Source organism: Hippopotamus amphibius, chromosome 9 (genome assembly GCF_030028045.1).
Source record: "Hippopotamus amphibius kiboko isolate mHipAmp2 chromosome 9, mHipAmp2.hap2, whole genome shotgun sequence".
Lineage (NCBI taxonomy): Eukaryota > Metazoa > Chordata > Mammalia > Artiodactyla > Hippopotamidae > Hippopotamus > Hippopotamus amphibius.
In genome coordinates, this window is record NC_080194.1 from 46,573,076 (window position 1) to 46,591,141 (window position 18,066).

Consider the following 18,066-nt stretch of genomic DNA (forward strand, 5'->3'; position numbering starts at 1 on the left):
TAGATAAAACTCATATCTCCAATTAAATGTATGTAATTGCTCACTGGTCTGTATTCACTATTTGTTCCAATATGTTCTGAAAGTCTCTCTTGTTCTTAACTGTCATATTAGTATTTGTGAACATATTAAAATAAAGAAAGCATTAGCATATCAGAAAGAAACACTATATTATTCAAAAATATTCTGTAACAGAATAGATATACAAAAATAATTTTCATTAATATGGTTTGCTGTACTGCTTAGTTTGATCCAAAATTATGAGTATATATCAAATTCAGCAATTATTTTCAATTGCCCATATGAATTTATTTGTAGCTAACATTTATTTAATGTCAGTAAAAAATTTAATTAAAACAAAACAAGTATGCCTTTGAGACCTATCCTTGCCTCAATTCCTCATGTACTTAAAAAATAATTTAAAAAGCATATCAGTTGCTTCCTGTTAATTCTCCTCTCTACATGACAGTTATACGACATAAAAATAGGTTTCACAGTTTAGTACTCCATTAAGATGCAGCCACCTTCCAGATCTCAGCAACCCATTCTCTGGGATTTTTCTTTATTAATGAGTTCCCACAATAGAAAAACTACAGATCTGGGACACATTCTGGAGAGTCTTCAGATGTTGACAAGACCTTGACATTTTGCATTTAAGAACAATTTGTGGGTTCACAACTATCTCCTTCCACCCAAAGATCAATGATTTAGAAGTACTGGCAAATTAAAATAATAAGCAAAAATTTTACCCATCTATATCTGTTTGCCTTATATCTACCTGAAATTTTGGTGAAACAGAAAGCTATGGTTTGTAATATGGAACCACGGTTTGTGTGTAGATCTCATGCGGGCCATGGACTTACTGGAAAGTAAGACAGTATGAGGTGAACAGTGATATAAGGGTCACTTACTAAAGAAAAGAATATTAAAGTTTGTACCTAGAACCCATGTGAGATAGAATTTTTCTCTCTAATTCTTCACAGCATTTTACAGTTTACTATGAAATCTTTCCATGCCTGATCTCATTTAATTAGACAGGGAACTAATATTTTTTTTCCTAGAGACAGAAACTGGGTGAAAAATAGTTTTATAACGCTAAAAAAAATACAGAAGCATTTAAATTGGTAAACTGGCAGGAAATGTCAGATAAATATTTGTTTTCTTTGGATTCCCAAAAGTGAATTGTGCACAAATATAACCATAATATAATATATGAGTAAATATCTCTGCATTTATGGTGGACTTTGCCTGCAATGTAGGTTTGGGTAGAGATTGGGGGGCTGTGGGAAGCCCCTGTTCTACTCAAAGTTGGCTCCTGGGAGAGCTGATTTGACCAGACCTGTTCAGAAAAATATGACTTTATTCTCACAGCAACCCTCAAGGGAAAAGTTATGGACCCTGGGATTGATAATATTTTGCAGCAGCCAAGAGAGCAGTTTTGAAGCTAGCTTAGCCTTAGTCTCCATCCCAGCTCCATCTCTTTCTAGTTGAACTTCCCTGCATAGGTTACTTAGTTTCTCTGAGCCTTACTTTTCTATAAAATGAGAAAAATATATCTTACTTTCAGGTTGCTGTAAGGATTAAGTATTAAAATGCACACCAATTTACCTTTACTGTATCTGGCATATAGCCTGCTCTTAATAAATATGATTTTTATGATTAAGAATTCCTGAAACCATGCAAACCTAGTTTTAGAGTATTCTTGCAAGATCACTTGAATGGCAAGAAGATTCCACCATATTTAGGAGCTGAGACTTCAGAAAGAGCTTTGTGGCTTCTGCTTAATGAGACTCTCAGTTTTCCTGTTATAGAAGTCAGACAAACCGATAGGCTAACCCTCTGATCTATTTTCAAAGATAGCTCCCTTACTGGCAAGTGTTCTATTTACAAGAATAGTTGCTCGCTTTTCAGGCATATTGTCGAGTCTCACCAGCATAGTGTTTCTCATGGTAGTTCATTTTTAAGTTTAATATTCCTGACAGAGTGCCTAAGAAAAACAAAGATAGATGAGTCTACACCATTTCACACTTCATATTTCTTGTAAGAGTCATAGGTAAATGTCAGCTGAGTGTGAAGATGTACTGTTCATCACTTTCCCAATTTATTCTTTAACTTTCTCCTCTAAAAACCTTATTTTTTGTTACCATCATGGTTCAATAGGCCATGAAAAGATTCAGTGCTGTAAATAGCCCACTCGATGTTACCACTAATTACCACCAGCTTCCTTTTTCCATTATTCCTTCTTTTATAAAGAGATCATTTTACTTTTTATACTTACTGTTTTGTAGAATATAGAATTGTCTTTTGCATTTTAAAAAGGTTCTGCTTAAATGGCTAATTTTGCAGGGTCTGGTTTGTGGCAGGCTGGTCACCAGTTAGCCAATGTTTTTAGGGGCTTATGAAATATTCTGTGCTCCACAGCTAAAATGGGCTTAAATGGGCTTCTTTCTTTCTTGTTGCTGGCTGTGTGCTGACAGAGTGGATAAAATTGGTGTTTACATAGAACCTCCTAAGTTTCTTCTTGGGAGCATGTTTCAGTCCCTTTCTTCAGACAGTACCTTTAAAAGAGCCCATCATACAACTTGTCTTTCAAGCTGTCATTCCATCTCCTGCCCTACCTAATCTGGATCAGATAGACTCCTGCTTACCCTGTATTTTCTGGCAGCCTGCACTCAAGGAAATGCCACTAAAAGGCTGAAAAACTAGAGATAGTTTTCATGGTAGCTCAAAATCTCTCCTCACACACATACAGAAGCACATGCTCTAACAGCCTGGAGCAAGATACAACTCAGAAAGCCTTTGCTAGTTTCCACATATGTCTTTAGTTATCCTGCCTCCAGCTTGTCCTCAGGTTCTTGCCTCTCCCTTTTCTACCTATCCAAATTCTAACTTCATGGCTAACTTTAAATCTCAGCTCCTCCATGAAGCCTTCTTTGATTTGTTTTACTCCCGCTTGAAGTGATCTCTTCCTCTTTAGACTTTTCACATGCTTTCTCTTTAACTGTCACATGGAACTTACTATATTCTATCCTACTGGAAAATAAACTCCTTTAGAGCACAGTCTACTCAGGTGTGTTAATGAGTAGAAAGGTTCTGGAGTCAGACATATCTGAATTAAAAATCTTGGTTTTCTCACTTATAGGCCTTAGATGAGTAACCATAACCTATTGCACTATAATTCTCTCACTAGAAAAAGGGAGATAATACTATTCTGTTACACGCTTATCGTGAGGATTAAATTATACCAAATCCAGTGCTTAGGACATAGCAGGCATTTAATAAATTGTAACTATCATTATATTAACACAGGAAAGTATATTTGGAAAAGTTTTTTAAACAGCCAAGTGTTGAAACAAATAGAGTTTTTAGATAAGGTAAGTTGAACATGTCTTTCCTTGAGCATCCTAGCTAATGCTGAAGGAAAGGAATGTTAAAAAATTATATGTGTTAGGTATAAAATGTTTATAGCCAATTGCTGTGGTGGAATTGTATAGTTCCATTATTTAAAATACTTTTTGGACGTTGGGAAGGCTGCTGATATGCTTAGTCACATCATAAGACTAGCAGAGTTACCTTCTGAAATGCAAAAGTTTTTGACCAGCAGCTTCCTGAACAACCTCCCTGGCCCCTCAATTCAAGTTCTTAGGTGTTTCTCTCCTTCTTCAACCTAACAATCATCTTAATAATATTATCTTCCCTCTGCTCTTATCTTTGATCATTTGAATGTTTACTTGCTTACTTTGGGAACATTTAGCCTGTTCTAAATATGCCCATCCATTAGAATTAGTTTCCTTTGTTCTCTCTCTAATGGTTTCATAAATGACTACATGGAAGTGAGTAAGTCTCTTAACTACAACGTGTGCTTTCCTGAAGAGTACATTATGGGGGACTTCCTAGGTGGCGCAGTGGTTAAGAATCTGCCTGCCAATGCAGAGGACACGGGTTCAAGCCCTGCTCTGGGAAGATTCCACATGCCACGGAGCAACTAAGCCCATGCACCACAACTATTGAGCCTGTGCTCTAGAGCCCATGAGCCACAACTATTGAAGCCCATGTGCCTAGACCCTGTGCTCTGCAACAAGAGAAGCCACTACAATGAGGAGCCTGCGCACCACAATGAAGAGTAGCCGCTGCTCACAGCAACTAGAGAAAGCCTGTGTGCAGCAACGAAGACCCAATGCAGCCAATAAATAAATAAAATAAATAAATAAATTAATTAATTAAAAAAAAGAGTACATTATGGGTTTTGTGGAATTCTTTTTGCTATGTCTAAAAAAATTGCTTCTATTTTGGATAAAGGATATAAACAGTGTGTAAGTTAGTTCATTTCAGCTTTGGTATGCCACTAAATATCAACTGTATGACACAAGAATTTATTTCAGCACGAATTGTCAAGAAAGTGTTATTTGGGGGCTTCCTAGGTGGCGGAGTGGTTAAGAATCTGCCTGCCAATGCAGGGCACATGGGTTCAATCCCTGCTCTAGGAAGATCCCACATGCTGCGGAACAGCTAAGCCCGTGCACCACACCTACTGAGTCTGCGTTCTTCAGCCTCTGAGCCACAACTATTGAGCCTGTGTGCCACAACTACTGAAGCCCACGTGCCTAGAGCCTGTGCTCTGCAACAAGAGAAGCCACCACAATGAGGAGTCCATATACCACAATGAAGAGTAGCCCCCACTCTCCCCAATTAGAGAAAGCCCGTGTGCAGCATCGAAGACCCAATGCAGCCAATAAATAAATAAATTAATTAATTAAAAAAAAGAGAAAGTGTTTTATTTGTAAGCACAGTTTGACCCTTAATCAACACAGGTTTGAACTGCTCAGGTCTGCTTTTACACAGATTCTTTTCATAGTAAATACTACAGTATTACACGATCTATGGTTGGTTGAATCATCGGATGCAGAACTGCAGCTATGGAGGAACCACACATATGGAGGGCCCACTATAATTTAGACCTCGATTTTTGACTGCATGGAGGGTCAGAGCCCCTAACTCCCACTTTGTTCAAGGGCCAACCATATTCACAATTTTTTAAAAGTGTAGACTAAATCCAGCTACCTGTCACCTATAAGGCTTTAAAAATGTCAAATGCAAACTAAGAAAACAGTTCAAGTGTGGCTCACCTTTCTAGGTCCTGTGCTCTTTAGCTCAAACACATCCATTGTGTAATTGACCCTACGTCCATAGTGGTCAAACTGAACATTCCCTGTCAGCCCTTGAATTTGAACCTATGAATGAAAAAGAAAATCCACACGTAATCATTTGCCATTTTACTTACAGAAATCTTGACTTCATCTGCTAGGCTTATGATTACACATGGGTATGGAGCTATAAACTATAAGCAACTCACTAAAAAACCATGCGATATTTGAGCTACTGGGACAGAATCTGAAAGAGGAATATCAAAGTAATATATAAGCAATTCTGTTATGTACTTGGAAGATCAACATGTTTTATTTATTTATTTTTTATTATGAAGTTTCCATTGTACATAGTAGAATACTTCCTCAATATTGAAATATTGTTTATAGGAATGGAAATATGGTTTGTTTCATAGTTACTTTCCTGTTTTATCTGCATAGCCACATAATAGAAAAAATAACCCTGATAACCACATCAGATCATGTTTCTCCTTGTTAATATTAAAATTGAGATATAAGAAATTCAGAAAAATAAACATACTTTTGAAAATATTAAAGTGTACATTATTCAAAATTTCCTCTTAATTCATTTACACTTATGTTCTGAACCCATGGCATTTCAGAACATTTAAAATGTAATACTAAAACTACACACATATTACATTAATCTTTTGAAAAATAGTATTAATATAACTATAAAAGACTAAAATAGACAAATACTTAATCAAAGGTTATAAAGCAATTTAAAGATCTACTGAAGTAGTCAGTAGATTAGTAGATTAGTAGTGTTTGCCAAATATTTCAGGTTTTTCCTCATTCTGGGCTCAAGGTAGGCTTGTACTTCTTGGATCCTTTTTGGTTAGCTAAGTCTATGTGACTCTTTCTGACGAATGAATTTTAAACAGATGTGATGGGTGCCAAAGCACTTAATTGCCAATTAGAAACCTCCCCACAATTCTTTTCCCTTTGGAGCATTCAAGATGGTAGCTGCTATGTCAGCTTGGGTCCCTGAGTGATTATTAATAAGCATAGTGCCTCTACTAATCTACTGTGTGTGAGTGAGAAATAGTCTTGTTGTTCTCAGCCACTGAGACTTGGGGTTGTTTATAACTGTGGTAAAACCTAGCGTATCATGGCTAAGCATCTACATATCATATAAACACCAGTATTCTATCCAGTATCCTACTTAGAAATGTCTCAGAAATGATAATGGCTCAATATAGTAAAATGGCACTTGTAATATGTATTTATTTGCAGATAGATTATTCTTTCTTCTTGAATACTCCATTTAAAAAGGGATATGAAATAAACTGAATGTAAATAAAATTGTGAGTTACCTGTTTGAGCGTCCTCTCCATGTCAATCCCCTGGCCCCATGGAGCAGCAGGATTTGCCAGACAATCCCCAGCATTTCCTCTCCTGGAAATATCAATTTTCTGTCTTCTAAGATTTCGGAATGTTTCGGCCATCACAAGGACTCCATCATAAGTCAGAGCAGATGTATACTAACAAAATAAAAGTAATTATAATGGTAAATGTTAAAGTCTTATCAATCACCAGGAATAGTCTGGACACTCTGGATTTATGACATAAAGTACCATCCTGCCTGAAAGGCAGTTAAATTACTGATAATTAATTGCCTCTGGCTTCAGAAATTTCTATTATTGCTTTATTATAAAGACTGTATCTCAATTCTTACCACTATGATTTTAAAAGGGGAAAATACACTCTGAAAAACAGAAATTCTAATGCACAGTTTTCCATCAGTTGGGAGAAGCAAGGCCTCTAGGTGAGGTCTTTTTGTTGTGTCCAAGCAGAAATAGCTAAAGTATAAATAAAGTCTAAATGCAGTATATCCACAATCTACCTTGTAGTCTCTTACTGTGCTTGAGCTCCAGGAGGGCTGAGCTGTCTCACTCTCTCCTCCTCCAAATGCCTATCAGGGCTCCCTTAGGTTTAATGTATGTTCACTGACTTGGAGTGCATTTCTCTGTCCAGTTTCTCAGAAGAATGAGTAGGAATGTTTATTGTTACTCAGATGTAGAATGCCAGAAATAACATCTACTTATTTAACAAATGTGTATACACATTGCTAAATAAGCATAAGTATTGTTACACCCATGCCTGTTGAGTGTGTTCAGGAAGGTTAAGTCATTTCTCTAGGTTTCTATTGTAACTTAGGATCAAGGTGGAGAAATGAAGTATAGATCATCTGCTTTCTGAAGTATATTTCATCCCATGCTTCTCTTTGAGAAAAGACAAAACCCTCAGGAAAAGACAATTAAGGTTAGGAGAGGAGATGAGGAAAAACCGAGAAGAAAGTGGGATTTGTTTAAGCTGAAAATAAAAAGGACAGGGAACACTTGTAAGGTTTGATCAGAGAACACCTAAACATATGAAAAATATGGCACAGTTTTCTGGAAGTGTGGCAGAGCATCCACTGATGGTCATGACACAAAACTACATTCTCTCTTTCAGGAAGTCCGTACAGACAATTCTATATAATGAACACATTCTAACACTATACTAAGGGTGGTTTTGTGCTATGAAGTATGGACAATGACCTTTATCTGGTGCTTATAAATTAAGAAAAATCATTTGAAATTTAAATTGTAGAAAGTAAACTTAGGCAACATGACTATTAAGCATATCAGTCGGCATTCCAGGGAAAAGAAGGACTAAAACATGGATAAGGTAAAGAATATAAATCCTGACAAAGAACCTTTCAATGGTAGAGAATCTAATTGAAACTTTATCAGGAAGATTTATGTGTGACATATAAATGATAAGCCTTGCTACATATTCTTCAAAGACATGACAAAATAGGCTTAAGACTAAACATACACCTTCATAATTGGAATGGGATAGTCAAGGGAAATTAAGGTACTTAACCAAGGTACTAAACCAAAAATTGATATGCCTCTTCCCCTGCAGGGAAAAAACTATCAAATCATCTTTCTGGATGGCAAGAAAATAAAAACAAGAAATAAAGTAGAACTTATCAAAGATATAGGGGGCAAGAGAAAAAATGCAATGCTAGCATTTTAGGATTAAGAGAAAAAACAAGAAAACTATTGTTGCTTTTCTAATAGGGAGAAAGGAGCTGAGAAAATATGACACCAAAAAAGCAAAAGCACTTGCTGTGTTTTAAAAAGGCCATTCATTTTTATGAAAAGAGAACAGATATCATACAGAGTGGAGTGGAGCAAAGCAGACATTCAGCCAGAGTGGAAAAGCCTTTGACAGGTCATAGAGCTGATAGATGGAAAAAAGCAATAGTTTAAATTGCTTTTACCTTTTTAGAGGATTTTATTCTTTTCTATGTGTCTTTTTGTGCTAAAGTTCAAGAAATCATATTTATGGGCACGCATTTCTAGATGGCATCTGAAAATTCTTATTAAATACACTCTTTATTTTGGAGGAGAGTAAAACTGTCTTGACCTAGAGCTACTTAAGGCTTTAACCAGTGATTAGAATGCTGGGATGAATTATCAATGTTTGTATATAAGAAGATAGAGTTTGGCAGAATCATACTGCAGTGGCAAGAGTCTAGGTTTTGAGAAGAAAGAACTAGGTGAATTCTAATTCTGCTACTCATAGGTTTATGAGAATGTGTAGTACATTTTCCAGCTATGAAGCAAAACAAAATCAAATAAAATAATGACTATCTTCTGTGGTAGTTGTGAAATTAAAATTTTATATCATGTCTGAGAGATCTTTGAAAAATGTGCTAGACACTAGCTAAGAATGGTGAAGCCTACAAAGAGGGCCCGAAGGTGAGTGCTAAAGTGCTGTCTAGTATTCCTCAGTTCTAGAAGGCTGTGATGTGCCTTATGGAAAAAATACATGTTAGATGTTTGTTCAGGCTTGAGTTATAGTGCTATTGGACATGAATTCAATGTTAATTAGTCAACAATGTCTTAAATAAGATATCTTTAAACAGAAACACAAATAAAACAAAGTGTTATGTGTTGATTGGTTGACAAAAAAGGTTGTGACCTAATCTTGTAATCTCCCCTAGGAGTAAGGGTTCAATACTGACTCTTCACGGCAACTTCATAGAATTTAACAACCATGAACAATGAGAACTGACTACATGTATTTATTAAATGGCCACTGGGTGCCTAGTATTATGCTAACAGAGCTGTGAAAAATGAGAAAATTATATGTATTTGTATATAAAACAAAGTGTCCAAAGTTATGACATAGATAAGTCTGGTTAGGGATGATCAAATAGTAAACATTGCAATAGGCTAAAGGTAAGATAGGGAAGGACTAACCACACCAATGTGTCCAGACAGGAGGACCACAGTAGACATATATTATTACATATTATCACTGAAATGAAAAAAAGTCACAAGGAGCTACAAAACACTGCCAAGTTTGAAGCTCATTCTAGATACTAAAACCGTAAGAGTAACAAGAACTTGAAAAGATGGTTTACAGAAGAAATGCTGAGATAAAAAATGGCTGAAAAAAAGATGTGAGGAAGGAAGAAATACAAATAGAGAAGAGAAGGGCAAGGGAGTCTCTACATACACTGACAGAATGGGGAGAACTTGCTGCAAGGCAAACTATCCAGGTGAGTTTAGAAGGAAGCTTTACGTTTTTCCTCCTTGTGTATTAATACTTGATATAATTGAACTTTTGGGATGATTTTTCTCTGAACCAGCTTGAAGGCAAAAAGTAGACTAACAGATTTCTCAAGGTTCTTTTAATCCTGAGGGTGGTTTGCATCTTGAAATTTGTTTGGCTTTTTAATATGCTTTCATATGTATTATCTAAGCACGAGAAGTGGTATAATAAAGTGGGCAATGCACTTGTCTAAGACTCAGGGAGCCCATGACTTGGTCCTGAGCATTCCACAAACCTGGTCCTTGACTCAGGGACAGCCAATTAACATACCATTTAATATCTTGCATTTATAAATTGTAAAATCAGAGGGTTGGACTACAGTGCTTGAACATAGTGGATACTCAATAAATGCTTTGTTCTGAAATTCCATGCTTCTATAGAGTAGTGAAAATGGTATACTAGCCAAATTCCTATATTACAGGGAGGAAATTGACATAGCTAGTAAGGAAAGTTTTATAATTAGGAAATGGAAGAACTGAGATTCTCTACCCCTAGATCATAGTTTTCTAGGCTTGAATTTCCAAATTATGTTTGAAAAAGTTTTACTGGAATACACTGTCAGTTAGAGATTAGTAAAAGTTGTTGAAATGATCGTGCCTTTTTATGTAGGAGCTCAAAATCGCTAAGTTGGAGATTAAGAAATATTATGCCATTATTTACATGATATCTAAGGAAGTCATCTATATTTTCAGGAGAGAAAAAAATGTGTTTATGATCAGAAATTTAGCAGCTTCCTTTGCAGATACCAATAATATACTTCTGCAATGTCTCTCAGATAAAATTAAACAATCTGACATTTTACTGTTAATTTGAAAGAGAAATTTTGCAGAAGCTTATACATTTTACATTTCTACCAATTTCCCAATTTCCATACTCATTGTAAATCTCTTTGCAAATATAGTTTTTACGTGGGTGGGATAGTTACCAGTGGTTGTTCACATCTGAAATATTTAGTTAACAAAACATTTTTAAAAAGCACACAATTTCTTCATGGAAATTCATACGCAAAGTAATAATAATAATATAATATAATATAATAAATATAATATAATATAATATAGCAAACTACACAAGCTAATGTCTAACAACTCCTCTCAAGTATAGAAATTTAGAAATTATTAAGGGCTTGTGTGACAAATAGTGACAAAATATTTCTGCCCTATGCCACACTGTGTCTGACAAAATATTACTAGAAGAACTGCATAATGAACTTTCTCCCTTAAATTTTAAAAAATACTAAAAATACATAAAATAAAAACAAACAAATACCTTTGGAGGTGTCTCAGATCCTGGATATTCTCTCTGATCCAGTTTCTTCCAGCGATCCATTAATTTGGTTACCATAGGTGTATTAAAATCTACCAGCTGGAATCCTGTAACATTGGCCCCACCATGTATAAACCTCTCAAGAGAAATATCCTTGAATCCCTATAAAAATCAATATGGCAGTTTAAGTTTAGTTCATTATTATACATTTTGGCTCTTCAGTGGCAACATAAATTGGTAACCAATATGATTTCTAATAAAGTGATGGCTAGAAACATGTGGAAGATCCAATTTAGCTGTTAAATTCAGGGCAAGAATAAAGATGCAGATGTAGAGAACGAACTTGAGGACACGGGGTGGGGGGTGAAGAGGAAGCTGGGATGAAGTAAGAGAGTAGCATTGACATATATACACTAACAAATGTAAAATAGATAGTGGGAAGCTGTTGCATAACACAGGGAGATCAACTCGATGATGAATGATGACTCAGAGGGGTAGGATAGGGAGGGTGGGAGGGAGGCTTAAGAGGGAGGGTAGGAAGGAGTCATGGAAGGGAGGGGATATGGGGACATATGTATAAATACAGCTGATTCACTTTGTTGTACAGCAAAAACTGGCACAAGAGTGTAAAGCAATTATATTCCAATAAAGAGCTTAAAAAGAAATCTAATACCTGACACCACATCAACTAAAGAAAAGACAAAAATCACACGATCATCTCAATAGCTGCAGAGAAAGTATTTGACAAAATTCACCATCCACTCATGATAAAAATTCTCACCAAAGTGGGTACAGAGGACACGTATATCAATGTAATAAAAGCTATTTATGACAAACCCACAGCCAACATAATACTCAATGGTGAAAAGCTGAAAGTCTTGTTGCTAAAATTTGGAACAAGGGTGCTCACTCTCACCACTTCTACTTAACATAGTATTAGAAGTCCTAGCCACAGCAATCAGACAAGAAAAAGAAAAAAAATGTATCCAAATTCATAGGGAAGAGGTAAAATCATCATTATATGTAGATGATATAATGTTATATATAGAAAACCCTAAAGACTTTACATAAAAATTACTAGAACTGATAAAAGAATTCAGCAAGGTAGAAGGATATAAGATTAACATGCAGAAATCTGTTGCATTTCATTATACTAACAATACATTTCAGAAAGAGAAAGTAAAGAAAAAAAGTATTAAAATCACATGAAAAAATTTTAAAAACCTAGGAATAAACTTGACCACAGAGGAGAAAGATATATGCTAAGAACTATAAAACAATGATAAAGTGAACTGAAGATGATTCAAAGAAATGGAAAGACATCCCATGTTCTTGGATTGGGAGATTTAATATTGTTAAAATGGCCATATTACCTATAGCAATATACAGATTTAATGTGATCCTTATCAAATCACCCATGACATTTTTCACAGAACTAGAACAAATAAACCTATAATTTTTTTTAAGAACTTTTATTGAGATAAAGTTAACATACAATAAACTGCATGTATTTAGAGTGTACAATTTGGTATTTTTTTTTCTTATTAGTAATGTATATATGGCAATCCCAATCTCCCAACTCATTCCCCCCCCAACCCTCCCTGCTTTCCCCACTTGGTGTCCATATGTTTGTTCTCTACATCTGTGTCTCTATTTCTGCCTTGTAAACCAGTTGATTTGTACCATTTTTCTACATTCTGCATATATGTGTTAATATACGATATTTGTTTTTCTCTTTCTGACTCACTTCACTCTGTATGACAGTCTCTAGGTCCATCCATGTATCTACAAATGTCCCAGTTTCATTGCTTTTTACAACTGAGTAATATTCCATTGTATATATGTATCACATCTTCCTTATCCATTCATCCATTGATGGACATTTATGTTGCTTCCATGTCCTGGCTATTGTAAATAGTGCTGCAATGAACATTGGAGGGCATGTGTCCTTTTGAATTATGGTGTTCTCTGGGTATATGCCCAGCAGTGGGATTGCTGGGTCATATGGTAACTCTGTTTTTAGTTTTGCAGAGAACCTCCATGCTGTTCTCCAGAGTGGCTGTACCAATTTACATTCCCACCAACAGAGCAAGAGCGTTCCCTTTTCTCCACACCCTCTCCAGCATTTACTGTTTGTAGATTTTCTGATGATGCCCATTCTAACCGGCATGAGGTGATACCTCATTGTAGTTTTGATTTGCATTTCTCTAATAATTAGTGACATTGAGCAGCTTTTCATATGCCTCTTGGCCATCCGTATGTCTTCTTTGGAGAAATGCATATTTAGGTCTTCTGCCCGTTTTTTGATTGGGTTATTTGTTTTTTTGATATTGAGCTGCATGAACTGTTTATATATTTTGGAGATTAATCCTTTGTCTGTTGATTCGTTAGCAAACATTTTCTCCTATTCTGAGGGCTGTCTTTTCATCTTGCTTGCAGTTGCCTTTGCTGTGCAGAAGCTTTGAAGTTTCATTAGGTCCCACTTATTTATTTTTGTTTTTATTTCCATTACTCTAGGGGGTGGATCAAAAAAGATCTTGCTGTGATTTATGTTGAAGAGTATTCTTCCTATGTTTTCCTCTAGGAGTTTTATAGTGTCTGGCCTTACATTTAAGTCTTTAATCCATTTTGAGTTTATTTCTGTGTATGATGTTAGGGAGTGTTCTAATTTTATTCTTTTACATGTAGCTGTCCAGTTTTCCCAGCACCATTTATTGAAGAGGCTGCCTTTTCTCCATTGTATATCCTTGCCTCCTTTGTCATAGATTAGTTGACCATAGTTTATCTCTGGCCTTTCTATCCTGTTCCATTGATCTATATTTCTGTTTTTGTGCCTGTACCATACTGTCTTCATCATTGTAGCCTTGTAGTATAGCTTGAAGTCAGGAAGCCTGATTCCAACAACTCTGTCTTTCCTTCTCAAGGTTGTTTGGCTCTTCGGGGTCTTTTGTGTTTCTATACAAATCATAAAATTTCTTGTTCTAGTTCTATGAAAAATGTCATTGGTAATTTGATAGGGATTGCATTGATTCCGTAAATTGCTTTGGATAGTATAGTCATTTTCACACTGTTGATTCTTCCAATCCAAGAACATGGTATATCTCTCCATCTGTTTGTGTCATCTTTGGTTTTTTTAATGTGTCATAGTTTTCTGAGTACAGGTCTTTTACCTCCTTAGTCAGGTTTATTCCTAGGTATTTTATTCTTTTTGTTGCAATGGTGAATGGGATTGTTTCCTTAATTTCTCTTTCTGATCTTTCATTGTTAGTGTATAGAAATGCAAGAGATTTCTGTGTGTTAGTTTTGTATCCTGCAACTTTACCAAATTCATTCATTAGCTCAAGTAGTTTTCTGGTGGCATCTTCAGGATTTTCTATGTTTACGATAATGTCATCTGCAAACAGTGACAGTTTTACTTCTTTTCCAATTTGGATTCCTTTTATTTCTTTTTCTTCTCTGATTGCTGTGGCAAGGACTTCCGAAACTGTGTTGAATAGTAGTGGTGAGACTGGACATCCTTGTCTTGTTCCTGATCTTAGAGGGAATGCTTTCAGTTTTTCACCATTGAGAATGATGTTTGCTGTGGGTTTGTCTTATATGGCCTTTAATATGTTGAGGTAGGTTCCATCTATGCCCACCTTCTGGAAAGCTTTTATCATAAATGGATGTTGAATTTTGTCAAAAGCTTTTTCTGCATCAATGGAGATGATCACATGGTTTTTATCCTTTGATTCGTTAATATGGTGTATCACATTGATTGATTTGCTATTAGTGAAGAATCCTTGCATTTCAGGGATAAACCCCACTTGATCATGGTGGATGATCCTTTTAATGTGTTGTTGAATTCTGTTGGCTAGGATTTTGTTGAGGATATTTGCATCTAAATTCATCAGTGATAGTGGTCTGTAATTTTGTTTTTTTGTAGCATGTCTGTCTGGTTTTGGTATCAGGGTGATGGTGGCCTCATAGAATGAATTTTGGAGTGTTCCTTCCTCTGCAATTTTTTGGAAGAGTTTGAGAAGGATGGGTGTTAGCTCTTCTCTAAATGTTTGATAAAATTCACCTGTGAATCCATCTGGTCCTGGACTTTTCTTTGTTGGAAGATTTTTAATCACAGTTTCAATTTCATTACTTGTGATTGGTCTGTTCCTATTTTCTATTTCTTCCTGATTCAGTCTTGGAAGCTTATACCTTTCTAAGAATCTGTCCATTTCATCCAGATTGTCCATTTTATTGGCATGTAGTTGATTGTAGTAGTCTCTTATGGTGCTTTTTATTTCTGTGGTGTCATAGAAGGACAAGTATCATATCATATCACTTATATGTGGAATTTGAAAAGATGATACAAATGAATTTATTTATCAAACAAACTCAACAGACGTAGAAAACAAACTTATGGTTACCAAAGTGGAAGGGGTGGGAGGGATAGATTAAGAATTTGGGATTAACAGATACACACTACTACATATAAAATAGATAAACAACAAGGGCATACCATATAACACATGAAATTATATTCAATAGTTTGTAATAATCTATAATAAAAAAGTCTGAAAAAATACACACACACATATATAGACACACATGTGTGTGTATAACACTTTGCTATATACCTGAAACTAACACACATTACAAATCAGCTATATTTCCATAAAAATTCTAATATATGAGAAAAGGATACAAATGTTTCTAGTTCAGCTCAAATCAATTTAACAAGTATTTCTGAAATTCCTCTGGATGCCTTTTATTAAGCACGGAGGAGGATATCAGAGATGAATGAAAGCATCAAAAAATCTTCTGTTGAGAGCTTAATTGCCCTCTCATATAGATTAGCACATATGTGTCTTCTGTGAAAATGTGTCTTAAATGAAGGTATTATGGTACTCAGAGTCTGTGATGGGTAATAGTTTTTAGGGAGGTTTGGTTTAATTACAAAGTGGTTTTAAAGCAAACAGAGATGGTGATTTGAAACAGTGGGGGTCAAAGTTTTTATTACATCAGTCACTACAACCCTCATAGTCCTGAGAAATGGCAGTGGACAAGAAGAGAGCAAATAGACCAGTCATGTGTGGTAGAGAAAAATATGGGGTCCACCAGGTGGAGTGAGGAAGGTGGGAGGAGAGGGTGTCATCTCACTTGGTCCAGAGGTAGTTATCTGAGTTTTAAAAAATCTGGAAAGTTATTTATTTTCTAACTATATCTTTCTATCATCTATCTGTCTGTCTATGTGTGTATGTATGTATGTATGTATGTATGTATGTATGTATGTATGTATCTATCTTCCATATAGTTTATTTTATACCTGGCCCTCTTTTTTCTATTAAGAATTTAAGGTAACTTACAAAATATACACCCAATTTTGTAAACAAATAAACAATTACAGGAAGAAAGCAGAAAGCATATTAGAAAAGTGAATTAATAAAACCAAAGATATTAGCTCTGATAAAAGTAACCACCCCCCCCACCACACACACACGAGTTGGAAGCGTTTGTACTTGCTTTCTTTTCTTTTCTTTCTTAGTATTTAGGGAACTTTCTTTTGAAAAATGTGAATTTGATTCAATTGTGTTGAGAAAACTAAGGGAAAGTGTTTTACCTATTTTATTTTTTTATTCAAAATAAAATACGCAGCAGTGACCCTACAGTTATAGTAAGAATCAGAGAGAAGAGGAAGACCTAGTGTTACCTATCCCCCTGTGTATGTCTCAGCCATGATTTTGGAAAATGTTCTGTATTTTATTTCAATAACAAATGAGACTATCTTACTAGCCAATATAGGCACATTACTATCTAATGGCTATCTAAGAAGAAACAGACCAGTCTATTGGCAACTAAGGAATGTTGCTATAGAAAGACCCAAGAGTGTGTATTCATAGTTAATATTGATGCTGGGCTTATTATGTATGAGGCACTGTGCTAAGCACATTCCACAGATTACCATCTAGTTTAGTTCTCATAACAAAGTTATGGGATTGATCTTACTATTTGCCTTACCTTACAAATAAGAAAATCAAGAATCTGTGGAGATCTATTCAATATCTCCCAGCAAATACATATTAAAACCAAGAGACTCTCAAGTTTGCCTTTTTAACCCCATGCTTTCATGTATTCTTACAGAAATATGTGTTTTTGGTATTTATCACAATATCCATAGGAAAGCCAGGGATATACGGTAGAAAACAATCCAGGCTCTAAATCTCACTTCTCTAACTTTCTAGCCTTAGGTTTCCCACATGCAAAATAAGAATGATAATGCTAAAGCAACTAGCACATCTGGTTTAAATTCAGTATATAATAGATATTATTAATTCATTCAACAAATATTTATTTCATGTCTATTATATGTTAGCTAATTTGACAGTTCATCAGTAATATTTTCATTTCACTGGGAAAGAAGCTAGACACCAGAAATCAAATCTATTTTTTTGAATTTGGAAAAACACTGTCTGTCAATCTCTAGCTAGTAAAATGTCACTCTAACATTTGTTTGTTCCTATGAGAACATAGGGCAGACCCAGAGGCAGACAAATAATTTTCAATTTTGTAAAAGCCACAGTGATTCAACTATTGCATTAGTTGCTAATTTATAATGTTTTATTTTATTTTAGCAGTGGCTGAAATAGAAGGTCTGCCAAGTTTTCTTTGATAGAATTATCCCACAACTGCAATACACACAGGAAAACTGCAGCCTTCAGAAAAATCATCTGATGTAAAGTTTAACTGATAAGTAACAGTTCACATTTCTTTGATTCCATTCTGCTGCTATGCTGAAGGTAAAGGCAAAAAATATTACCACACCTGATTATAAGCTCCTTTTAGTTATGATCTGAAAGAATGGTGGGTGGCTCAGTTAATTTTAGCTATGTCTGAGTACAGGAAACATTTTTTTTCATATATTTTATAACAATTTTATATAGAAAATTGATAGGAGGTAGACTATGAAGCAGTTTTCTTGGAAATGGTTACTTTGATGACTATTTAGATTTCAGTTTTTATCCAGAGAATATTGTGGAACTGAAAGTTC

General features: G+C 35.2%; 1 protein-coding gene across 2 annotated transcripts in view; it reads right to left on the reverse strand.

The window, feature by feature from the left end:
• GRIA4 (glutamate ionotropic receptor AMPA type subunit 4) overlaps positions 1-18,066 on the reverse strand; it is a 459,094-nt gene that overhangs the window by 70,844 nt on the left and 370,184 nt on the right. For both annotated transcript variants that reach the window (XM_057750476.1, XM_057750477.1), the window contains exons 7-9: positions 11,046-11,204; positions 6,479-6,646; positions 5,124-5,228 (exon numbers count right to left, since the gene is read on the reverse strand). In XM_057750476.1, coding sequence (XP_057606459.1) covers positions 5,124-5,228; positions 6,479-6,646; positions 11,046-11,204 — 432 coding nt within the window. The remainder of the gene's footprint in view (positions 1-5,123; positions 5,229-6,478; positions 6,647-11,045; positions 11,205-18,066) is intronic.